The 25,436-nt window shown below is 33.0% G+C and overlaps 1 protein-coding gene across 2 annotated transcripts in view; it reads left to right on the top strand.

The window, feature by feature from the left end:
- The first annotated feature begins 392 nt into the window (after positions 1-392).
- LOC149489429 (uncharacterized) overlaps positions 393-25,436 on the top strand; it is a 54,943-nt gene continuing 29,899 nt past the window's right edge. The window contains exons 1-2 of one of the 2 annotated variants that reach the window (XM_089713463.1): positions 393-825; positions 24,241-24,510. In XM_089713463.1, coding sequence (XP_089569589.1) covers positions 24,400-24,510 — 111 coding nt within the window. In that variant the 5' untranslated portion in view covers positions 393-825; positions 24,241-24,399. Of the gene's footprint in view, positions 826-22,785; positions 22,946-24,240; positions 24,511-25,436 lie in introns of those variants that run through there. The other variant, XM_089713454.1, reaches the window with a different exon arrangement.

The following is a 25,436-nucleotide window of genomic DNA, read 5'->3' as shown; positions in this document are numbered from 1 at the left end:
TCAATTTTTTACGGACTGAAATAGGTATGTAACATGGCTCGCTCATATTATTGTAATATTTTTAGTAGGCTAGGTAATAAAAGTATCTACATTATTAATTAATTAAAAATACTTAAATATTAAAATACCTAAATAACTTTAAAAAAAAGACAAATCAATCTTTAGGCATCGTAAATACCGATATACGTATCAAAGTAAGCACTTTTTAAAAGAAAGTATAAAACTTATTATTATATCACCACTATAAACGAAAAAGGTAAACAAACGTTAAATCAATAAATCTGTAAATCATTCATTTATTTTCGTTCATTCATTTCTATAGTGACAGTTCCCCAGTTCCCCGTCCCTAGCGGATCGCGTCGACCATCGCCTATCTTTCGTTCAATTGAACCGCCATATTGGTTTAAACCACCGAACGGAGCGGGCGTGTTTTGCGGTAGCGCGTGCGTCAAGTGACAGCTAGTAACGATGAAATCAAAACTTTCAGAAACTTTGTTTAGATTCTGTGTTTACTAATAAAGTCATTTCGTGAAACGGCCGTAACTGTGGTGCAGTGTTTGAGTAAAATTTGAAATTACAAATCTGTTAGCTGTGACTACGGCGGCTTCAAATGCAAGCATTCCACGGAGAATGTTGAACTTTGTTTTTTTTTATTCCGTGATCGTTTTCGATACTTATCAAGAATTTTTGTTTAACATATGAAAAAGAGTTATTATTGTGGACAGTGGACTGATTATCACCAAATCGTGATATTTTTTTATTACACGAGTAATAATTGTGTCTTCAAAGTTTGTGTTTTTGGCGAAATTTGCCAATACATTCAAGGTTAGTATTTTTACGATTAAATACGGATACTTATTAATAAGCTTAAAAGATTTAATATTCACTGTTTTTTTTACATTCATAACAAAATGATTAACTTTTAATAAGCCTTTGCCCTTTTGTGTGTTGTTGCACCAAAAAAAAAAATTCAAAACCTAGAAGGCATCTTTTTTGTTTATAACTATTTATCATAACAATATTCTTAGATTATAAATTCATGAAAAAGAAGAAGAAACGGTGAAATAATTTCTAAGAAACGTTGCTCCAGGCACAGGTAAGTAGGTATATTTTTTAACGTGTTTCCTACATTTAGCACGGACAAGGAGTACCGAAGAAATGTACAAAAAAAATATTGTATTTTTCTTGCAATTATTATCGTGTTGCGTGCAATTGCATAATTTAGTTTTGAGGTTGTTGCTGTCCATATTCACAACGCGGACTTTTAACGAAATGTTCATAATAAAATGAACCAAATTAGGTAATAATATATAGGTACCTAGGTATTATGTTTGGATTTTGTTAAGGGTGCCTTAAATATTTTATTTATTTCCAAAATTCCACAGGACAGAATAGTCATAATAAATAGGTAGGTATGAGGAAAACGTACCTACGAAGGTTCAAGGTAATAACTAATAAATAATAATAAGTATACCTAACAGCTGAAAACAATTTTAATAATTTGTCTCGTAATCTTATCTCAAGTGTGATTATCCAAAGAAAGTAAATGTCAGTTAGTTTTCCATTATAACAGCTTTTGATAACAGGTGATAAGAACATCGACAATTAGGTACTCTCTATACAAACAAGAGTCATGTTTTATGATAATTACTTTTTATTGCGGAAAGAAAACGCAAATTTATTTATTCACTCCTACGCGTACGTCTACGTAATAAGAATAAAGCATGTGTCTACACTTTATATTTCTTAGGTATTTACCTATGAAAAAAATGTTCTAAGCAGTTATGCATCCGTAGGTAAATCTATGAATAGAGTGATCATATTTCATCGAATTTTGGTGCTTTGGTTTCAAGCACATACCTTTCAAATCATGCTAATTCCATTCAATTAGGAGCTTCAATGCAACAGATAATTTTAATTCACCTACCTACATGAATATAATTAAACGTTGGTCATCATAAAACCAGTAAGTAAAATGCTTTCATCATTATCTACATTCCAAAGGGGTATTCCCCTTCCTGTAATAATTTCGAAAAAACCGGCGTAATGCACCGAGAATCTCGATTACTGCATAGCCAGAGCATTCCACGTTACCTATAAAACAGACCACAACAATTTATCTTGGATGTGTCTCAGTTTGATAATATTTAAGATTGTTCTTATCTAAATGGTCAAGAAGATATTTCAAAACATGGGCCAATTTATCGAAGTACCTATTTTCAGTCGTGATATTTACGACATCTCGTGAAACTTGAGTGGATTGTATTTTGATAACGTTTATCTACTTGAAGGGCTATATCAAAACTCACGTATTGTCACATGCATGGCAAAACAAACAATTTCTATCACGACAATATTAACTATTTAAATCTATTCTTTGGTAAATTTTAATGAAAATATCAACATGAAACAAGTATGAATAATTAGTTAATATTGACACTAATTGTTTTTGAGCAATTAAAAACCGATAGGCCAAGGGCTTGTGTAAATTAAAAGTATGATTTATAACAATGACTCGTGTCGCAATACAATACTAAGATAGATAAGCTTTGCTTCAAGATCTTGATTGACACAACGTTTCCCGAGATCGAATATTAGGAAGCAGTTTGAAAAGAATAATTATAATTTAATCAGAACTCGTCATCAGTAATCATCCTAACTTATAATCAGAACTGGTTGTCTAGAAACGCCTCTCAATCAAATAAATCAGAGTTATTTCCTTTTTATCTTATTACGCCGCTACATCTCTTCCACATTCGAAACTAATCGAACGCGATTTCAATCTTTCAAATTTCGAACACTCAAACCATTCGTTCACAAATGACAACCATAGAGCACAAAATCGCGCGGCTCACGTCATTACCGCGCAGTATCGGTCGGATTTAACCGGTTCGCAAGAGTCGGTTCGCGATTCGAAAAAACGCCCGTGGCCGTTGAATTTCGAGGTCGTAACCCAATTGGGGACCACTCTTTGTACACTTTCTCCAGAGCGTGACGCGCCCAGACTTCATTTCACCAGTACACAGGTGCGATAAGGCAAGTCGGAAGCAGATTTCGCGTGCATACTATTTCGTTCACACCTTAAATATTTCGTATAATTTATGGTAAGACGTGGTATGAATCTTTAACGAGAAATTGGTCGTGAAACCACCGTGCGAAGTTCTCAAAAACTTAATCAACATGTTACATTTTTGATTTTATTAAATCTGTCATTTTCTTTGGAAGGCAGTCAAAGTTCGAAAAGAGCCTTATGTTTTTAATCGAAAGTGTCCTAAAAAAATGACGTGCAGGTATCACTTTTAATTGGCGTAACACCAGGCAGAGGGTATAAAATAACAATACCTAGCAAAAGCCAACTTCATTCAAATCAAGATAGCAATAACTGTTAACATTCCAGAAATCTTTTTTAAATACATAATATAGTATTTCAGATTCAAAAGCAACCGGTACAGGTACATTTTGTTACAAGTTACAAACCATTGTTGCCTTTGCTAAATTTACCCTAAAGAAACAAAATAAAAGGCCACTGCCTCGACTATTGCGAAACTATGAATGACATAGAATTACAATCGTACCCTATTATTGCAATTCAAAATGAGAGAGATGCACCTTCTTCAATCTACATATTTGTGTCTTTGTATGGACTATGGATAAGCTTCAAAATATTTTACCGTTCTAATGCTTTATTTTTTTACTAAGCGTCTGAAATTAAAATCGCTTATGCGTAACTAAAAAGCCCATTCATATATCCACTGAAGCTAGGTAGATACTTATACAAAAACTTACCTTAAAATAATGAATTTTTCAATCAAGTACCCACTTATAATTTTTTTTAATCTAATAACAACAATGAGCTTCACTAAGGTTTCATTCAGTAGTTCATTCGTTCACTAAAGTTTCTCTTCGAATCTTACGTACATATTATAAAATTCGATATTTTTATCAAACTTTTAATTAACCGACTTTCCATTTTAGTCATGTGTACTTTATATTATCACGTTTCGCCAAAATAAACAGATACTGATAAAATTAACTTTTACACAGCGAGATATAATCATAAAGCAATTTAACAGTTTAATTTGCATTTAAAACTGCAAGAAGGTCTGTAATTCGTTTTCAATTAATATTTTTAAATTATTTAATGCCTGATTAACAATTTGTATTATAAAAAACTGTTAATTATTGTATAATTATCCGCTTTGGATTTTTATTTAACGAAATGACACCCTAATCATTTAGAAGCTTGAAATATTTATAACCTATTCTCCTATTTTCGAATTACATACAAAAAAAATATAGACATTGGACATGCTGTTTCGGAGTTACTATTAAATTTTATACATAACTTTTACCTTTTCATAAAGTGCACATTCCATTCGCAAAACAATCGAAAAACAATCAATTAATAATACGATATTTTATGGTATTAATTAAAGGTATTAATAACTTCTTATCAACTTATTGTCACGTACTCTCCATCAAAAGAAAGTTAGACAAGTCACAAGACAATAGAAGTAGGTATCACATAAGTATCGAGTTTAGGTTAATCGTGGATTAAAATGTTGATAGGTCTCGTCAACTAAAGCTTTCTTAGAAATTGGAATAAGCATAGTGAATTCTTAAACATACTGAATACTTATACGTTTTCTACAATCCCTGAACATGTAACCACAGCTTAATGTTACATGTTCAGGGATTGTAGAAACAAGGTATTTTAATCTATACTTAATATTATAAAGCTGAAGAGTTTGTTTGTTGGAACGCGCTAATCTCGGGAACTATTGGTCCGATTTTGAAAAATGATTTCGATGTTAGATAGGCCATTTATCGAAGAAGGCTATGCGCTATATATCATCTCGCTAAGACCAACAGGAGAGGAGCAATGCGGGTAAAACCGCGGGGCACAGCTAGTAGTATCTAATTGTATGGTTTTACAATATCGTGAACACCACATATGCACTTAGGATGCCACTCAAAAACATTCAAAACTTTTTTAAATGTCTTCTGACTGACGAACCTATCTCAGACTCAAACTTTTTTACTCATAAGTTTTACTAAGTGTCCACTTGTCCTTGTCCACAAAGACCAAGAAATATTTCAGTATTCACATAAACTGAGCAAGAGCGCACTTGTAAAAAACATGTGTATCTAACACTGAAATGCATGCATTCAACCATGCACCTATTCGTGTGAAACATCATGGAAAGTGGAAACATCTTTCCAATACTTGACTGATCTTTTGATAACCACTAAACTTATACACAGATGTTCATCTCAAGTACCTAGCTTATTGAGATAGCAAATTGAGAGCAAAAAAAAGGTTTGAAATAGTTAACAAGATGTGATACTAGGCTAAATAAAAAAAACTTTAGGTCCAAATTTCTTTATATTAACTGTGTAGAAAATAATCATCAGTTAGTTCATTTACTAGAGCTAGACGAATTTGATTAAGAAAGTTTTAAAGTCGATTCAATTTAGATTTTTGTTATCTGCACTTTAATTTTATGGTTCTGAACATGTAACGTGAAAACTTGCACCTCCTAATGCTTTTGATATAATTATGTACATCCATACTAATATTATAAATGCGAAAGTAACTCTGTCTGTCTGTCTGTTACTCAATCACGCCTAAACTACTGAACCAATTTTCATGAAATTTGGTATGGAGATATTTTGATACCCGAGAAAGGACATAGGCTACTTTTTATCCCGGGAAAATGATGTAATCCTGGAAATCCCACGGGAACGGGAACTATGCGGGTTTTTCTTTGACTGCGCGGGCGAAGCCGCGGGCGGAAACCTAGTATACTATAACGGAGAAATATAAATTAAAAAGTTATAAAACGTAGAAATATACAACTTTATGCAATTTAACATATCGTCATTTTGACCCCCAAATAATCCGTTAGATTTGTAAGCAACGGTTTAAATATTTTATTACAAGTAATAAATACATATTTCTGTATCTATTGACTAAGCGGTGACGAAACTTTGAGATCACCGTGCAGAGTAAATACAACAAAAAATACATGAAAAGAATTCGAAACAATAATAAATTACGTCAACTATTGAATACTTATCGTCTTTATGTACGGATTATCTTCGGAATTTTAGATACCTACTGCCAATTCATGTATTAAACGGCATTGGTATTGCATTAATCTAAACATGACGTAATTAAATGATTTAAATAATAAGTAAGTACATATCGAATTAAGTCATACAATTAATATCCGAACTTTATATCAAAGATTAGATTTCCAAATTTAACCACCTTCAAAACCACAATAATATTATCAACAGTTGGCCTCGCGGGTTTACCCGCAATGTTCCGCTCATATAGATCTTAGCGTGATGATATATAGCCCATAGCCTTCCTAGATAAATAAACTATAATCTATATAACAGTGAAATAATTTTTCAAATCGGATCCTGGGTTTCTGATAATAGCGCGTTCAAGCAAACAAATAAACTCTTCAGCTTTATAATATCAGTAAAGAATAAGTATTCTTGAGAAGAAGCAAGTGCTTCACTTATATATGTAGATTGTAGGTAATAATAATGTAAATTTTTGTCAAAACCGTATTCACTAAGCCTCCAATCAACCGAACTAGACCACAGACTACACCATAAACAAAAGACTTATCTGAAATCTTTCCGGAAACTGCAAAACGTGTGATATTTCTCGGCCATTTATCTCAGCTGATAAGGAATATTGTTTTGTAATGTACCTTTGGCACAGCTTCTCACACCCATTATTTCGCGGGTCACTCGATAAAGCGAAGATTTGGCATGTTGTTTAACTACATAGTTCAAAATATAACAAACTAGCGGTACCTACATGTTTACGTTTTTTTTCATAAGAACCATCCTCGTACTTCAAGGAATAGATTCCGCAGCGCACGCGATGATAGAATTTTTATTAAGGAATTTTTTACACCTTGGGTTACATTATTGCATTTTTGGTAAGGATCTAAGAAGGTCCAGTAGTTTATGCGTGAAAACCATACATGTACATACATACATACATACATAATTACAAACCTTTCCTCTTTATAATATTAGTATAGACTAGCTTTCCGCCTGCGCCTTCGCGCGCGTTTTCAAAGAAAAACCCGCATACTTTGCTATCTTGTGGGATTTCTGGGATAAAACCTATCTTATATGTTAATCCAAGTTACCATCTATATGTGTATTAAATTTAATTGTAACTAGATGATTCTTTTTCTACATTGTGGAAGCTCTAGTCGAGTAGGTAATATTTTTTTCTTAGTTTGCATCATAGAAATGTAAGTCTGCAGCTAGAAAGATATTGTGCGAATTAAGTTAACAGTTCAGATAATAATTTGAAAATGCACATTTTTCTCTGAAACCAAATTGGTCGGTTCAAATAATTATTATAAACAGTCACGTCACGGATATCCCATTCACAAGGTTCTATTCGTAAACACATGACAATATTTGTTGAAAGAAATCAGTTATAATACGTATCTCTAAACTGCTAGTTTCAAGCAATAAGTACAAGCTCTTATTAATTCCTGTCGTTACAAAGCATTTATGTATCAAAACGCCTATTTTCTAGAAAATATATCGTCACAATTTATTCTTGGACATTGAGAACAAAGGCGAAGTGGAACTGCAACTTTTATCATTTTGTAGTCCACAAATCGTAATTTAAAATACATTACTGCGTCCGTAGTAAGCTCTGATACACAATTACAAAATAAAACATCGATGTATGCACAGGATGTATGTAATCACTTATAGATAGAAACTGCAGTGTGTGTGATCTTTATGAACTTTTGCTTACTACAAGATTTCATCAAGACTGAGTCACATAGGACATTACTATATAAGGGTATCTGATTCATTGTGTATTAAAGTTATTCTCAGTGAAATAACCTACTAATAGTGCTATGTCATGTTAAAGATAAAACCTCTAGTCAATTCAGAGCAGAAAATTTAGACATGTTATGTGAGAACTGATGATTAATTATTATTTTTGATCTTCACAATAGTTTTCCAAAAAAGATTGTTGGTTGATGGTGACCAGGCTTAACCAGGCTTACTAATAAATATTTCAAATAACGAAAGACTAAAAAATGTTGTGTGGTTTTATGAAACCACGGAAAAAGTGAAACTGTTCGAACGGTTCCGAACACTGCTTTGTGTAGCGCATGTCACGTGACGGTCGGCTGCCGAGTAGGTATACCTACTCGGCAGCCTCGATACACGCGACATGCGCTACACAGACCAAAAAGTTTGAGACGATGTAATAAAAGTTTCACTTTAATAAAGTTAAAGATAAAAAAACGTCATCAATTCTGCATACGCATACATCTTATATATAAAATTCTCGTGTCACAATGTTAGTCTGCATACTCCTCCGAAACGGGTGGACCGATTCTCATGAAATTTTCTGTGCATATCGGGTAAGTCTGAGAATCGGCCAACATCTATTTTTCATATGTACCACGGGCGAAGCCGGGGCGGACCGCTAGTAGAAACATAATATTTTACACAAACCTCCAAAATTACCGATTACATCTCTACATAAACATTTTCATAACTAATCAGGTTTAAGCTACCCAAAATCAAATAAAACAGCGACCATAAAGCACATAAACAAGGTCCATTTTCCACCAATCTACCAACCTAGTGTTTACATTATTTTAGGTAGCATTACAGATAAGATAGCGTACTTTCCTCATGTAATAACGTGTTTGCAAAAATACACTGTCCAAGTACCTACCAAGGCTGCAGAAATGAACAAAGAAATGAATCACCATTGAAGCGAGGGTTGAAACTGGGTTTACCCGGTTGCATGTCAATTGTTAACTTGTTGTATTCTCCTTTTTCAAATATATTTTCGGGAGCTTTGAAATTAATACGTCCACGCATAAGCTTCATAATACCTTAGAGCAAGATGACATTTAGATTTGTATTATATGTGGGTAACCTTTTGAATGTAAGAATTAGTGTTTCAGCTTAATTCCTTAAATTATAAAGAACGACAAAAAATTAATTTGGGTATTTAAATAAAATAAATAAAAGCAACAGCAATTCCACATTTAGTCTGTTTTCGAAGAATATAAAACCAGAGACATTTGAACAAAGGTCGTTAATTCCCTACAGCTGTTATCTTCTATTGTTTTAGTTATTACTTCAAGAATACGTAAAACCCAAGATACGCATTTCAGTTGTTTATTCAGTTGGTAATATTCAGAAACCAAATATGTAGGTACAGTGGAATCCGTTTATAATGACATCGAAGGGAATCGACAAACACGTCATAATAAGCGGACGTCATACAAAGCGTTATGTGAAATGAAAAATCTTTTTTATGTAAATATGTATGTATTTAAGTATTTTAATACAGAAACATAGTATACTTGCATATGTATACATACATATTAAATCAAAATCAAAATTGCACGTAATCAACAGATTATTATAATAACACATACCAATGTTATTTTTACTGTAAGTACACTGTAATTTTTGTCGGCTTTTGTTTTTTCATTTTATTGTAAAAACAGTCTCTAATACTACTGTGTATAGAAGTCATATAACTATGGTCAAATTATCATTTTCAATATTGCTGTGAACAAATCGTGATAATAATTCTGCAGCTTTTAATGCCTCTTCTGCGGTAGGTAATACTCACTGAGATTCAAAACAAAAACGAGCCACGTGCCAAACGTCGTCGAGAATCAACGAACATTATCGAAGGTGTAAAGAATCAGGCCGGTCATTATAACCAGACTTAATTTATTAAAAATGGGTCATAATAAGCGGCATGTCACTGTAAGCGAAGTCAATATATCCGACTTTTTTATAAAGAATTTTATATGAAAACCAAACTTCTTAGTGCAATTACGTCATAATAACCGGTTGGTCAATATAGGCGGAGTCATAATAAACGGATTCTACTGTAGTTATATTATATGTCTGTGGCAATATTATTATTGATAGGATACAAGTTGCTTTTGTACATACATTTTTGTCAAAAACAGTATTTTATGTCGTAAAACTTAATATTTAATATATTATATATATAGATATATACATATAGGTATATGAATGTTTTTTGGTTATAGTTATGATGTGGTTATGACATATAACTTTGCAAATTTAAAAGCAGAGCAATTATTAATATACATATTATAAAAATAAATAAAGAAGTAAAAACTTATAGTACCTAGTCGGTTATTTCCTGCGGAGTCTATTTCTTAATTCTGCATTTAAGTACTAAACATGAGGTCCAGCCAAGGCTTTGTAGTCTCCTGACCACAATTACTTTAGCATTGTATAAAACAATTAAAAGATAATTTGGAAAATCCAAAAGTGCACGCCTCATAATTTTTTTTTAATAAATATTTATTAATTATTATTTTTGTTTATTTAATAACAATTAAACCACATCGAATCAGACCCTGAAAAATGAAAGGATTCTATTCCTGAGCATACTCAAGCGTAAGAGAAAAAAAAAGACTCGATTAGTAAAGTATTTCGGTCGCTATCGTGTTAACAAGAAAAAGGATCCGCACATACAGACACACGGACGTCCAAGACAGAACTTTTTTAAACTGTTTTTTAACTAGTTTAAATAACAAAAATGACATCAAAAATATCATGAACGTTAAAAATAGTGTTTTTTCTTAATATGTGTGTGTATGTATTATCTTACAAGTGCAATGTATGATACATAAAGACATTTTAAGTTTGAAAAATCAGATGTTTTGCGCGAAGTGACAGTAGTACCCACCTCAACGCTTCGCTTATGAGGCGTGCAAAATTATGCACCAAACCATACTGAATAAAGAAATACAATATTGCAATAACGTTGGTGTTATATTTACATGATGGTGAATGTAAACGGCAAATATTAACCAAGGATATTCTTACCATAATATAGACTAACATTAGACAAAATACTTAAATACCAAAGCTACAAGTTCGTGACTGACGTAATACTGTTATCAGCTCTATGGTACAGGAAATGTGTTATCGCATTCGGCTACTGTTTTATAGTCGATTTACATTAACATTAACTTAAGCATTACGTGTTTATATCTACACCAACACCCCAGTACATAAAGGAAAATAAGCTAATTTTAAGGAGAACCTATCCATGTGACATTCAGAATAAAGGTCTCTGTTAATTTGACATAAACATTTTTTCAGCTCTGTTATTTAGATTTTAGGAGATGAAAGGCAACAGTTGCGGCGAAATATTCCCCTCATGTTATACTTTCGGAGTTTCCAAAAATGAGCATTTCATTAGCAATTAATCGCGATACTATCTTCATGTGCATTCACAATGACTCCATCAAGTTATCATAATTATAACTGTCATATTTGATTCATGAAACCTTCGTAATAGCCTTAACCAAAAGGCAGTGTCGATATGTTGCGCAAGCGTCGTGATCGTTTGAGCCCTGAGTGTGTCGTGTGCCCCAATTTTTGATTCATTGCTTGGTGCGTAGGGTAATATTACATATACTAATCCATATACTATTATTTGAATGAAGAATAATCCATACTGAAGAGTTTGTTTGTTTGAACGCGTTATTCTCGGGAACTACTGGTCCGATTTGAAAAATTATTTCTGTGTTAGATAGGCCATTTATCGAGGAAGGTTATAGGCTATATATCATCAAGTTAGGACCAACAAGAGCGGAGCAATGCGGGTGAAACCGCGAGGTAAAGCTAGTACTTAGAGATTAGTCTCTCAACAAATATAGGTGGAGATTTCACAAATCGTATCAAGGTTTTGTTTACACTATTCTGTTGTTTTTAACTCAATTTTATTTGAAGACTTTGTAATAAGAAAAATACATTGCAACCTTTATTGCAATACATAAATGTATTTAAAGATTTACACAGTTTACAATTTCGCACTTCCTTCATATTATGATAACAATAATGTTGGCTTTGATTTAGCAAGGTGACAGGTTGATAACAATGTTACCTTTAAAGTTAAAATGTACCTACATCCATACTAATATTATAAATGCGAAAGTAACTCTGTCTGTCTGTCTGTTATTCAATCACGCCTAAACTATTGAACCAATTTTCATGAAATTTGGTATGGAGATATTTTGATACCCGAGAAAGGACATAGGCTACCTTTTATTGCGAAATATGTACCACGGGCGAAGCCGGGGCGGACCACTAGTAAAGAATAAAGATTATACCTATGGGTGTGATAACATGCAATATTTACGCTAGTGTAAAAGTAGTTTAAGGTTACTGATTCTTTGATTTTTAACCGACTTGATAAAAGAGAAGTTATCAATTCATATTTCAAAGTAAGTCAAATAATTTCTTACAAAGTATTTTACGTATTTCCTTGTTTTGATGTAAACTTTAATTATAAATATTCAGTTTATTTTAATAAGATTTTGAACTAAATAAATTTCTTAAATGAAATCGTGTTTTTGCTATTACAAATTGTTATGTTTCTTAACGGAAAAGTTAGATTTGAGGTGCAGAAAAATACCTCAAAAATGAAGTCAGTCAGTCATTCTTTCTTAACAAAATTTATTTATTTAATAAAAAGGCTAGACCTATTATTATATGTGAGCGATATTTCCAATACATAACTTAACCTTGTCTTCGTTTGGAATTTCTGAGTCAGCAAACTGATATGGGTGTTAAATAATAGATTTAAATACTTATTGCACTATGAAGGACACGTGGTGTTTGCTGGTGTAATTACTGTTACTAATCGCTTGATAAGCGTAGAAGGATAGTAATCTATATTTTATGTGTTACTTGTCTTTGCAGTAAGTTTATTTTAAATGAATTTTTTTATATATTACGATTGTGTTAATAAGGTCTTATCTATACTAAGTAATATTATAAAGCTGAAGAGTATGTTTGTTTGTTTGTTTGAACGCGCTAATCTCGGGAACTACTCGATTCGGTCCGATTTGAAAAATTCTTTCGGTGTAAGATAGCCCATATCATCACGCTACGACCAACAGGATGGAACCACGGAGGTGAAACCGTGACTAGTATAATATACCTACATTAAAAAGTAAATTTCGTTTTTGTTCATACTATACTACACTTTGCTTGCTCTGCCATAAAATAAACTTTGTTCGTGAGAAATAAACTTTTTTTTTCTGATATAAATAACCATTTTAAATAATTATACTTATCAAATAAAATAAAAATAAATGTTGCTAACTAAATCTAATACAAAATTTTAATAACTTCACAGCTGTCTGGGAAAGAGGTTACAAAAATTAGAAATTTGCATGACACAGAAAAGTAATTTTGCTCCGAAACATCAATTGGAACCATGGATATTAAATAACACGGAACAATTATTGCTTGTAAATAGCTTCAAATTGTTTTAGTCCGGAATCAAACAGGAAACTCGAAGTTGGCGTAGTTCATTTTGGACCAGTTATCTAATGAAATGTGACGTAATATAGAAGAATGTTTGGTTGTATTGTGAATAGCAAGTTTACTTGAGTTCTGTGGCAGGGCTAAGCTTCTGTATGTGATGCATCATGTAAAATTCAATACTTATCCCTATTTTCCTATGTTGTAATTAATACTTGCTATGAGGACGGATAAAATAATGACATGCGATCATACGAAATGTTGTAACACAAGTTGTAAGTACTATTAACGATATTGAATGAATAAAGAATATTGACATTACACTTAACAGTAACCACCACGTGTTATTTACAAAAAAAAACTATATACACCGTTTGTTAGCTCTTTTATGAGATTTTAAAACACATATAAAACAAACATTCTCATCTACAGCACTGCCATTCCGCTACCTAGAGATACATTCGCGAATTCAAAAAAATACCCATCCTACAGTCTGCCAAGTGACATACCCAAATGTTCTAATAATGATTTATTATTCAATGTATACGAACACAAAAATGCGAGGTATGGTATGCAGCTCAGGTAGAGGTCCGGACTGGTTTAACTTGCACTTTTTCAACCTCGGTTAGATATTTAGTTCAATAGGCGTTTAGGAGTAGACTTTTTTTGTTGTAGCATGCCAAATTTTTAAATAAATATGTAAAAAATTATGGAGAAATTTGTAGTAAGTAGTTTTTTCTTATAATTTTAGATAGCGTGGAATATTATCATGCGACAGGTAACGAAAATGTGTTTGGAATCTTCTCATAAAATAATTTTAAAGTTACTTACTTACAAGTAAGAAGTACAATACTAATGCTTTACCTGTGACTTCGCTCGCATGCACTCAAGAGTCAAGATAAACGATAATTGTAATTTGTAAATTGTACGTAGGTATCGTTATACCTACATCACACTAGCCCGTGTTCCTATTTCCTAACCTTTGCGATCATCTTAATACTATTATAAAGGCGAAAGTTTGTAAGGATGTATGTATGTAAGGATGTATGGATGTATGGATGTATGGATGTATGGATGTTTGTTACTCTTTCACGTAAAAACTACTGAACCGATTACAATGAAATTTAGTACACATATAGAGGGTAACTTGGATTAACACATAGGATAGGTTTTATCCCGGAAATCCCACGGGAACGGGAACTATGCGGGTTTTCCTTTGAAAACGCGGGCGAAGCCGCGGGCGGAAATCTAGTACTATTATAAAGGCGAAAGTTTGTTTGGATGTATGGATGTTTGTTACTCTTTCACGTAAAAACTACTGAACCGATTACAATGAAATTTAGCACACATATAGAGGGTAACTTGGATTAACACATAGGATAGGTTTTATCCCGGAAATCCCACGGGAACGGGAACTATGCGGGTTTTCCTTTGAAAACGCGGGCGAAGCCGCGGGCGGAAATCTAGTAAATCTATAAATTTAAATACATATACAAATCTATTCTGCAGAAAACGAAGTTTATTTCTATTTCATAACATAAACAAGCACCAAAACACATTGTATTTTCAGAACATATTATCTCAATGTTTCAGAACTAGTTTTTTCTAAAACAAAACATATTCTCTCGTTATCTCCTTTATTCACAGATAAATAATTCGATTCTAAATTGAAAACTCGTCAAATAGATATGAAAGACATTTACCAAAGATATTCCGTTATTTGCTACGATACAAACAGGTTTAGTGAATTTATAAATTCTATCGAGAAAGTTCCAGTGAAAAGATTTCTCAATATTTCACATTTGATTCATAAATTTCATTGCCACAGATATAAGATATGAATGGCGTTTAATTTCCTCTATAAATTGGTTGATTTATTAGTAAGAATTGATGTAAGGCATAAAAATAACTAGATTTATTGTAAATGCAACGTTTCTTATTTATGCATCGTAAATAACATTTTATTTTTAAATTAGGGAAAGTAAAAATCTAAACCATCATTTCTTATCCCGTCTCAATTAAGACGGGAAATATACATTTTAATTTGAAACATGAAACTTGAAACAAACATAAACTACTTATTTCATATCCAATAGATTCCCTAACACCACGATAAATTTTAAACATCTAAAACTTCACTACCAACCACTAAAACTCAACAATTTAAATTTTCTACAGTTCTACCAACACTAAGAACTTATACAGAATGGGCATATCCCGTAGAGTGAGAATGAACCATAGAGGAGGCACTAAAATGACAAGGAATGCGTGAGAGAAATACACTTATGACTATAAAGCTAAGTGCAAGAGAGACAGAAACATTGTTTTTTGTTTCTCTCATGTTATGCGATTTCTTTTGTTGGGGACAAAGGCAGTTTGTCCCAAACAAGCGGCTACAGTCCATTGTTTTGCTAGTTTTCTGTTTTTTCTCGCTGTTAAGTGACTTCAAAGTTTAATAAACGTTGACAGTGATCTGTTTTAATCCGACTTTAAGTGAAAATATGGTGCGTTGTAGTGTGATTGGTTGTAAAAATCGGCCGGAACGAAGATTACCAAATATTACCTTTCACACGTAAGTAAACTTATTTGAAGTATATTGTTTTATAGAACTGGATATAGTTGATACATTTTCATTAACTCTAATGTGAAATTATCTACAAATATATAATATTTTCATCGAAATAGACGTAAACATTTTTTTGTGTTATCCGACTAAATTACGAAGTGTTCTTGTTGTTCAGGACGCCATTTGTTTTTACGTAGTTTCAAATTTATGGTATAATCATGTGATTAACATTAGGGATACCAGTACAGGGTAAAATTTTCCCCAAAATCGTGAAATGTTTTTTTAATATTAAATGTTAATGTTTGTGTAAAGTTTGTTACACGGTTCGGTTTTCCGGTTCAGCTTTCCTCATTTGCATTGGTTTAAGTATTTTTTTTTTCAATGTCGGTTTTTTTGTATATTCCAGGTTACGATGCACATCATAACGCTGAAGACTGCGAAGCTGGCCCTTCCACACGAGCTGCAGCTGCCACTGAAGGCAGCGAGGACCCTGCCCCGTCAGGAGAGGCGGTGTTGGAGTAAAATCCGGAAGGCCACCCCCCGCGCCTTCCTCACCGAGGTGCGGCGCGCCTTTATAAGAACGAACGAGCGGCGGAGTCGTCCATTTTCGTCTGCTACTCGCGCGCACATTATCGCGGACCCTTTGCCCATTTATTTCTACCGTCATTTTGCTGTTCATTTTCAAATAAATGTATTTCGTTTAATTTGCTTTTAATTTGAACTATTTCCAGTACGTTTTTATTAGACTACATTTACGGCTGTATCTTCTAATTGCGTTGACATAGAAATTTGATTTTATTACTGCTTAAAGGTATAATAGACCTAAGTTTTTGATGTGAATATCAATTATTGAATACCTACATTACATTTGCGTTCATGAGTAAAGGGGTTATAAGATTAATTTTTTTTTTTATATAATGTAATAAAAAATTCATGTTTTTCGTAATTATTCCCGTATCTGTTTTATAAGATATTATTCTGTCTTCTGATTCAAATTCAATTTGAATCTGAATCAGAAGAAATAGCAATTAAAACCGCATATTCTGAAACTAGCAACTACTTGCAAGGGAATCACAACCTACAAGGTACTCCCCACGTCCTATAGCACAGACAAAGAAAAAATTGCTACAAGCAACATTTAAAGATACAACATAATAAAACAATTAGGTTTGTTCGAAGCCCTCGGTGCGCGAGTCCGACTCGCACTTGACCTTTTTTGTCCTAATTTTACTGTATTTTCTATTATTATTTACCATTGATTGAAATGATATCTAAACTTTAGCCTTGTTTTTTTATAAAAAATATATGAACTGGGATATTTCGATATTTGTGGTTAATTGCGAGAAGTGTAAAAGCAAAAGTTGTAATAAATATTTTAAATACCTACAACTTTACCATTAAACTTTATTCCGCAGTTATAGTTTTTTTAATCCCGATCTCAGATCGATCGTAAATAACTTTTCCTCTAATTTTTGTTACCTATATTCTCTTCCGTTTGAAATTGATTTCATTGTTCTATAATATTACTTTTATGTTTCAAAAGTTAATAAAAAATCATGTTGAACAATATTACTTTGTTAATTTCAAAAGTTAATATTAAATTAGTGGTCCACTTAGGTCGTGCACATGGCCCAGGGGGGGGCATGGCCCATGACCCCCATGACCCCCCCCCCCTGGATCCGCGCTTGTACCGGCCGGCCGCCCGGCTATATATTTTATACCCGTGCGAAGCCGGAGCGGGCCGCTATGTTTTTATATACAACGTTCACAGTTTTTCTGTAGTGTATTTACTATTTAGTATCAGCATTGCACCCGTGCGAAGCCGGGGCGGGTCGCTAGTTAAGTTAATAAATAACAAAATCTTTTCAAATCTGTCTTTTTCTTCATAAACCTATCTTACAAAAAAATACCCAAACATTTATAGATATTTTGCCAGTTTTTCGGATAAAAAGTTTTTGTAATAGTTGGCAACATTGACGTAAGGATTCGCCATCTCGTTCGGGTATACGCCGATGTCGTCTCTAGTACATTCTCCCTCTACGGCATATCCATATAAGCGTCTAACGGCCAGACCCGCCATCTCGACGCATTGTTCTAGCATTGGATTGCAACCATTACAGAATATATTATATAGAATATAATACCACAGATATAACACTATAATACCATTACCCACACATGGCAACCGGATGTCCATAAAGGAAAGGGGGCAATGATTATGGCAACACTAACGTGCATTGCTAATAATTCTAATAATGGACAATGTATAGATTTAAAATCCTTCACGTATATCTTACTAGACCCATATAGACCTTTATGTAGCCCTAGCCTAGTTATTTTAAAGCTATAAAAATTTTATTGAAGTTATAATATATCTTCATAAATTGAATTTGCTCGTAAATTTCTAACATGATTAATTTTTCTGTATAAGCGTTTTACTTGAAGACTAAAATGTATGTATGAAGACTTCTATTTATGTTTGCATTGACTCCCAAAAATAGCTATACATACTGAATTAGAAATACATATTATATATTTCTGTAGGTAGGTGTCTATTCTTGAGTAAATCATTAAAAAGCATGATAAAATGTGCATTCTTAATTTTTCACACGACACTTTCTGTAATCACTTTACATAATATTATATAATATTGATTTTAAGTATAATTTCTTTTTATTGAACACATCCTGTAATAAAAATAATCTAGACATTATCATCAAAAAGCTTTTCTGCTTAGTGTTGCTTAACAATTACAATCTTGATATATTATTGTTCTAATACTAATTCTATATTAAACGAATACACCGCCAAAAACTTTCTACGATCGTTTTATAATATGATAATCTCATTGAGATATACATATATGGAGACGACACCGCCTACATCACTTATGTTCCGCTCAACATACGCCACATGACGTATGTTGAGCGGTTTTTTTTAATGGTTTTAAAGTGAAACGCATCAAATATGCCTTCGTGTGTGTTACGATAGTGCACAAATAATACAAATAATACGGAAATGTGCAAAGGAATAACTTTCATCGGTAAGAACCTAACTAGATAATAATTTTTAAAACTTAGTTAGAGCAAAAAAATGGCGCACAGATTTTGTTCGTGGTGTCTCCTCCATACGTATAGTAATATTATCTCAATGGATAATCTAAGTAAATTATTATGCGTATTCGATTGACAAATACTTATATTACTAACGCAATCAAAATATTCGCCATCGTTAACAAACAATTTAAATAAAACGAAGCCATACAATTAACTATAAATATTTAAATATGTATTGCGTCACGTTTTAATTAAATGTTTTTAATTTGAAATTTTTTCGGTAATCAACTAATAATTTGAATTCGTTCTTTTTTATCTGTTCGATTTTAGATTTTTTTCGAACGTCACTTATGTTTCTATCCAGACGCCTTTGCCACCCTTTGCCGTAAAAAAAATATAAAGCGCGGGAAAAATCCTTGTTGTGAAAAATTGTAATTCCACTTTTATTCATGTAGCAATTTAAATTACACAAGTAAATATTTGGAAATAAATTATATAATTGAAAGATGAAATTGAAAGTAAAAATATTAAAATGTTAATAACATTACGGCATACAGAGTGCTTCTCAAGTGAATTGGATTAGTGCGTTGCGGCTTGCGGGCCAAGGACTGAATACTTAACATAATCTGAAGCCAATAAAAAAATAAAACTAGATCAATTTGGGATAAAACATAATCGATATGCAAATACGGGGTAAAGGTTAGTTCTGGCCAAGGCTATAAAATGGAAGTCTGAGAATAGAACGGTAACTAGGCAAATATGAAATCAATAAATATATTATGTTGGTTAGATAACCTGCTATCTTTTATCTATATGTAGGTACGCATTTACTATTGCACGCCTCATAAGCGAAGCGTTGAGGTGGGTACTACTGTCACTTCGCGCAAAACATCTGATTTTTCAAACTTAAAATGTCTTTATGTATCATACATTGCACTTGTAAGATAATACATACACACACATATTAAGAAAAAACACTATTTTTAACATTCATGATATTTTTGATGTCATTTTTGTTATTTAAACTAGTTAAAAAAGAGTTTAAAAAAGTTCTGTCTTGGACGTCCGTGTGTCTGTATGTGCGGATCCTTTTTCTTGTTAACACGATAGCGACCGAAATACTTTACTAATAGAGTCTTTTTTTTTTCTCTTACGCTTGAGTATGCTCAGGAATAGAACCCTTTCATTTTTCAGGGTCTGATTCGATGTGGTTTAATTGTTATTAAATAAACAAAAATAATAATTAATAAATAATTATTAAAAAAAAATTATGAGGCGTGCACTTTTGGATTTTCCAAATTATTTAGTTATACCATGGTCTACGTTATACCCACCTAGTATCTTATACCACGTTATACCCACCAAATATATTTTTAAATGTTAAAATTCTGAGCATGATATTGGCAAAGCAATTGTTGAAGTATTTATTTATTAATCAAAGAGGATTACGTTACGAATGAAAAATATTGCAATGTCGGATTCGAATATTTAATTTTAAAATTACGGTCATATAAAATAAAACATTTAGTTCATCAATTTGAATAAATTTTGCTTTGAAATATTGTTTTGAACACGAATTCCAGGTGTCATGATCAAGCCTATCATTCCACTTTTTGTGTCGATTTTTAACAAAATAGTGGCAAAAAGTAAACCGTATCTAACCTACAAAATGAATGCAGAATAACTTTGGAATTTTTAATGTCATGTCGTGACTGCGCTATTAAGCATCTCAAGGCGGTCAAACAATACATTTAAATTTGACAAGAAATGCCATATATGACGCCTTCAAGGGTAATGATATACGCAGACACCAATACAAATTTATAAAACCATAATGTGTTTAGTTCAGCATCAACTTTGGCATTTAATTATAAACAATAGAGTCGATAATAGCACGCTTTGTCTACTCCAATGTAACAGACGTGTGCATGACCTTTTCTAGACCATAAGTCAAGTGTGACCTATTTCTGTGGAATTTTGTCATGCACGGGTAATTTACAATACACATAATAATTTTGTCAAGGTGGACAAGGATAATAATCTCAGCTATAATGTCTGTCTAACTTGAAATGTCTCATAGTTATAAATCAGTATAACCTGTTGTTTAGCAGTAGGTTGCCGTTTTTATGGGCGAGTGGTTAACGATCAGACCACCTACGTCGCTACGGCCGAGAAGCCCCTAAACAACCCTTAAATAAATTGCAACAAGGCTATCGCAAAAACGATACCTGTCAAAGCTAAGAACTACCACATGGTTGGTGAGATTACAAAGTACGATTGCTCTGTGGAATCGCATAAACTTTAGTTAAAATGTTGTCCATTGGAATCCTGTTTGTGTAACCACTTCTTTCAAATGTATTTTTTTCTCGTCACGAATATAATATGGAGTGGTTATATTTTAGCCTCGGGTGTTTCTGCGACGGATTTCGTTGCGGAACTTGGCGTTGTGTGACACGGTTTATTATATTTTACTACCTACGACTAGGTAGGTATTTTAGATACGAAGTTATAATTCAAATCCTGATCAATACAACGCCGGCGTAATTGCTGCTAACAGGTTTAAACGATTAATGTTTACGATCGAAAATTAGATACTGCTGCCGATTTTTTCGACGAAGCTGACCTCAGATTTTGGTCGTTGAACTTGTCTTTATCTACTAACAGAACACGTAGCTGAAGAAGAATTATACGCTTCGATAGAAATTCAATTGAAATATTAGCAAAAAGTAAAGGAACAAATTTCGTTCGTGCGTCCAAGCTGTTATTTCTGAATATGGTCAGTGGTAATGCGGATAATTTTCCAATTGCCAATTTCGTCATTAAATATAGTCGCTTTTCTTTTTACATCGGAGTAACGATCACGAAATTCTGAGGTATGTTAATTGCTTATATTTTACGACCTCTCGCTTATTTTAAATGGGAACAATTGTTGCGTTTATATAACGTTCGTTTATGACCACTTATAATAAGGCTTATGTAGTCCTTATCGCCTTTGTCGTGGTTTTATTTTCATTAAAGATGGCCTTACGTTCACTGACGTAAAATGTAGTTGAAATAGCAAAGGTACATAATGTTTTATTTTTGCAATAAGCACATCAACGTCTTGCTCTTTCATGTATTGTGGTTTTTATTTATTTACTGAACAATATCATTGAGTTCAACATCATGTTCAGCTTCAAGATTACAAATCCAGTCGTGATACTTGCGATTTCGATACCACAGTTTTCGGTCGATAGCTGAACCGTTATAACAATTTTTAAGTCGCAATGCGTGTCGTACAGCCATTAATCTATGCTAGTGCGTGCTGTTCCAACCGATTGGCTACGGTCTTGGATATGCTTCGGCGATCGCGACAAGATGAACAGCCTCAAAATATAAATAAATCTCTGTTACTACGTTTCGTTAAAACTTTGAATTGCAAATATTATCTAGAAAAGAATAAATATAATTTTAAGAAAAGTCTGGAATCACAAGATGATTAAACATCAGAAGAATGTGTGTGTTAGCATTTTTCCAAAAAGTCAATTTATGACGCCATAAAAGCCAAGCCCTGTAATCGAATATTTAAAGTGCAATCTCGCTTTTTGTCACCTCCTTTAATATGAGAAGTTATGAAAGTTAATTAATATCCTGTTCACGTAACAGCAATCGTAAAAACATACCGGACAGTCGGTCAATGTGTTTCACGCACAAGGCGCATTTCCTCTGTCTCCGTTTTGCTAATCACTAATCATAGATTCAAAACGTTTGCGTGTCTGACTGTTTTTCCTGAAAGAAAAGTGGGATGTAACATATATGCAAGCTAATATGAGGAAACGTCAGTTGTACGGTACGATTTTGACAGGGTGGTTTTCTGGGACCACTGTTTAATATAAGTGACGATAATGGTGAACTTTGTTTTTTGAAACAATTTATCAGCATTATAAGTGTTATTGAATAGATGGATAATACACTAACGAAGCAGGTATAATGTCAATATTAAATTCATGTTAATTTCAACATCATATTACTTTTAATATTCGTAAATAAACGTAGCTTAAAATTTACTTTACCGTCTAGCAGATGTGAATAAACAAAAGTGTAAGTACCGTACCGATCGACATTGTTTTAACAATTGCATACGTTTCTATAGCTTGGCGGTATTTTAATTACTTTCGCAACAATATTTTCTCATAGACTTTATTGTTACAATCTTTCGTTTGGTTACAAGGACAACCATAGTGTGTTTGTAATACAATTCTAGTTTTAAATGTGTTTCAATTTACATATGTTTAGATAACATTCCATTATATATTTGTAATATTCTTCCTACGTAAATTCTAAAATTTTGGAAGAAAGAAATAGGTACTTTAAAAGAGTTACAGCAATGCGATATTTTCCTGTTAAATTCGACACGATGTTAACTCAGAGTGGTCATCGTTCCAGCTTCGTTGCAATGAGCTTTATATCAATTGCATAACTGTTGTTGTTATCGGATCGCTGCGAACCTGAGCACAATTACATCAAATCACATTTCCTTATTACGTAAACGTTAAGGTCCAAGTTAGATCATTAACGACACGCTCCATATAGAATGAGTCATACCGCAAACTCGTGGGTTAAAATGCCTTAAATCCAGTTGGTAATACGAAACTTGATGTTTACGGTAAAGTACTGCTTAATATGACCACCATGATTTCGTATGTGCGTGTTTCAAGTTACAATTTTTATAGGCATAAACTTATTCATATTGTGTTACAAAATCTGACAAATTCTCGACCTGAATTGTATAAAGTAAAAAAGATTATTGTAGGCCATAAAATAGATACCGAGATAAAATCGCGTATTATACAACTTGATAATAAGCAAAAATTGTAAAGAGAATTTGAAAATAAAACACCTGGTGTAACAATATGGTGATTGGAGACCTTAGTCTACTTTAAATAAACAATGCATAATTGAATAGGTCTTGCAATAAATGGTACGAAACGAAACGATAATATCGATCCGAACTTAATGGAATTGATCCGCCTATCTGAAAGCTGATAGCGTTATCTTAATTGATATATCCTTGTCGTGTTTCAACATACTTCACACCTTTACAAATTCGTCCGATGAAATGAAAGCGCTCTTTGTTTTAGTGCATATTCTAATCCGAAATCTTTTGAATGAACCCTTTTAGATTTTTTGGATTCCTAACCAGCGCGCGCATTCTTTGTTTATCTCTGAACCTGAGTCCTTTTTTCCTTCATACATAATATTCTATTATCATTGTTCCAGGCTTAAGGGGTTGAAGATTCATATTATTGACCAGACCAGCGCTGCTGTCACTTACGCAGTGGTACCGTCATCATTGGCTCCAGATCAGTGGCAGACACTTGTGTGATGTGCCGGTTACACCACGATATACTGAAGTTGGATGTCACTTGATCGCACAGGATGAAGTTCTCAACGGGGTCGAGTTCCAGCAGCCTCGCCAGTGACTCGCTGTCGAGGAAGTCCACGTTGTGTATCTATACGGAGTTGGACGCGCCACCGCCCGTTGAAAGGGTATGTATCTTTGTTTGAATTTGAACATATTACATATACTTCTTTAGATTGAGCGAGGCTAGTCTGACTGGATCAAAGTGGCATGGTCTATGACAAATAGCAAATGCTTTAATTCATGTCTAATGATATATTAGAGCTTACTAAAATAGATATCCAGATCTGGGTATACTTAACTGAATGACAAATTGGTCTAACATCCGTGATTATAATCACTCACGTGAGCGTCTTTAACATAGGATTACGTTTAACATTTCGCAGAAAAGCAAACCCAAGTGAACGCATTGAGCACCTAACTTCCGACAAACAACTAGTCGACAATTATAAACTTCCGTAAATTCCGTTAATCACCTGGATATCCTGTCGCATGAATAAGGAGGTCAATTCACATTACATAATTCTAACGGCAAACATGTTAAAAGTACTACAGAGAAGAAAGCACACAACAATACTTGCGAATTTCTGGGTTGCATTAACTTTCAATTTCGCATGATAATATAATAAATAAAAACAATGCAGCGTCCGGGTCGAAACTGCATCCAAGAGAAAGTGGCATGTCATCTTCTTGTACCCTGTTAGTGGGATTGCAAAATATCATTTATTTCGTCTTATCGAATACCCCATTTGGATACTCTTAACGAGGTTGTTGCGTCGCTCGCAACTATTAATACATTAACTTTCCTTCGTTAAAATCTCCAAATGACGGAAGGTACTGATAGAACTGCTTTATTAATGGACGAAAAATAGGTTAGATTGTGTTGCCATAACTGAAAATCGTAGATTCTTACTTCATAGAAAATCTATAGATCACACAATAACATAGAGATTGACTCAACAATACTTTATAAGTAATATTTTTTAATTGCGTGATTGTTTACAATTTTCATTTATTTCTAGTTTATTTTAAATCGCATGCAATTTTTTTGCGG

Source organism: Colias philodice, chromosome 3, assembly GCF_061535455.1.
Source record: "Colias philodice isolate Cphi_HAF_F1 chromosome 3, ilColPhil1 Martin Lab GWU primary, whole genome shotgun sequence".
Taxonomy (NCBI): Eukaryota; Metazoa; Arthropoda; class Insecta; order Lepidoptera; family Pieridae; genus Colias; species Colias philodice.
Note: the sequence above shows the minus strand (reverse complement) of the source record. Positions and strands in the feature narration are given on the sequence as shown.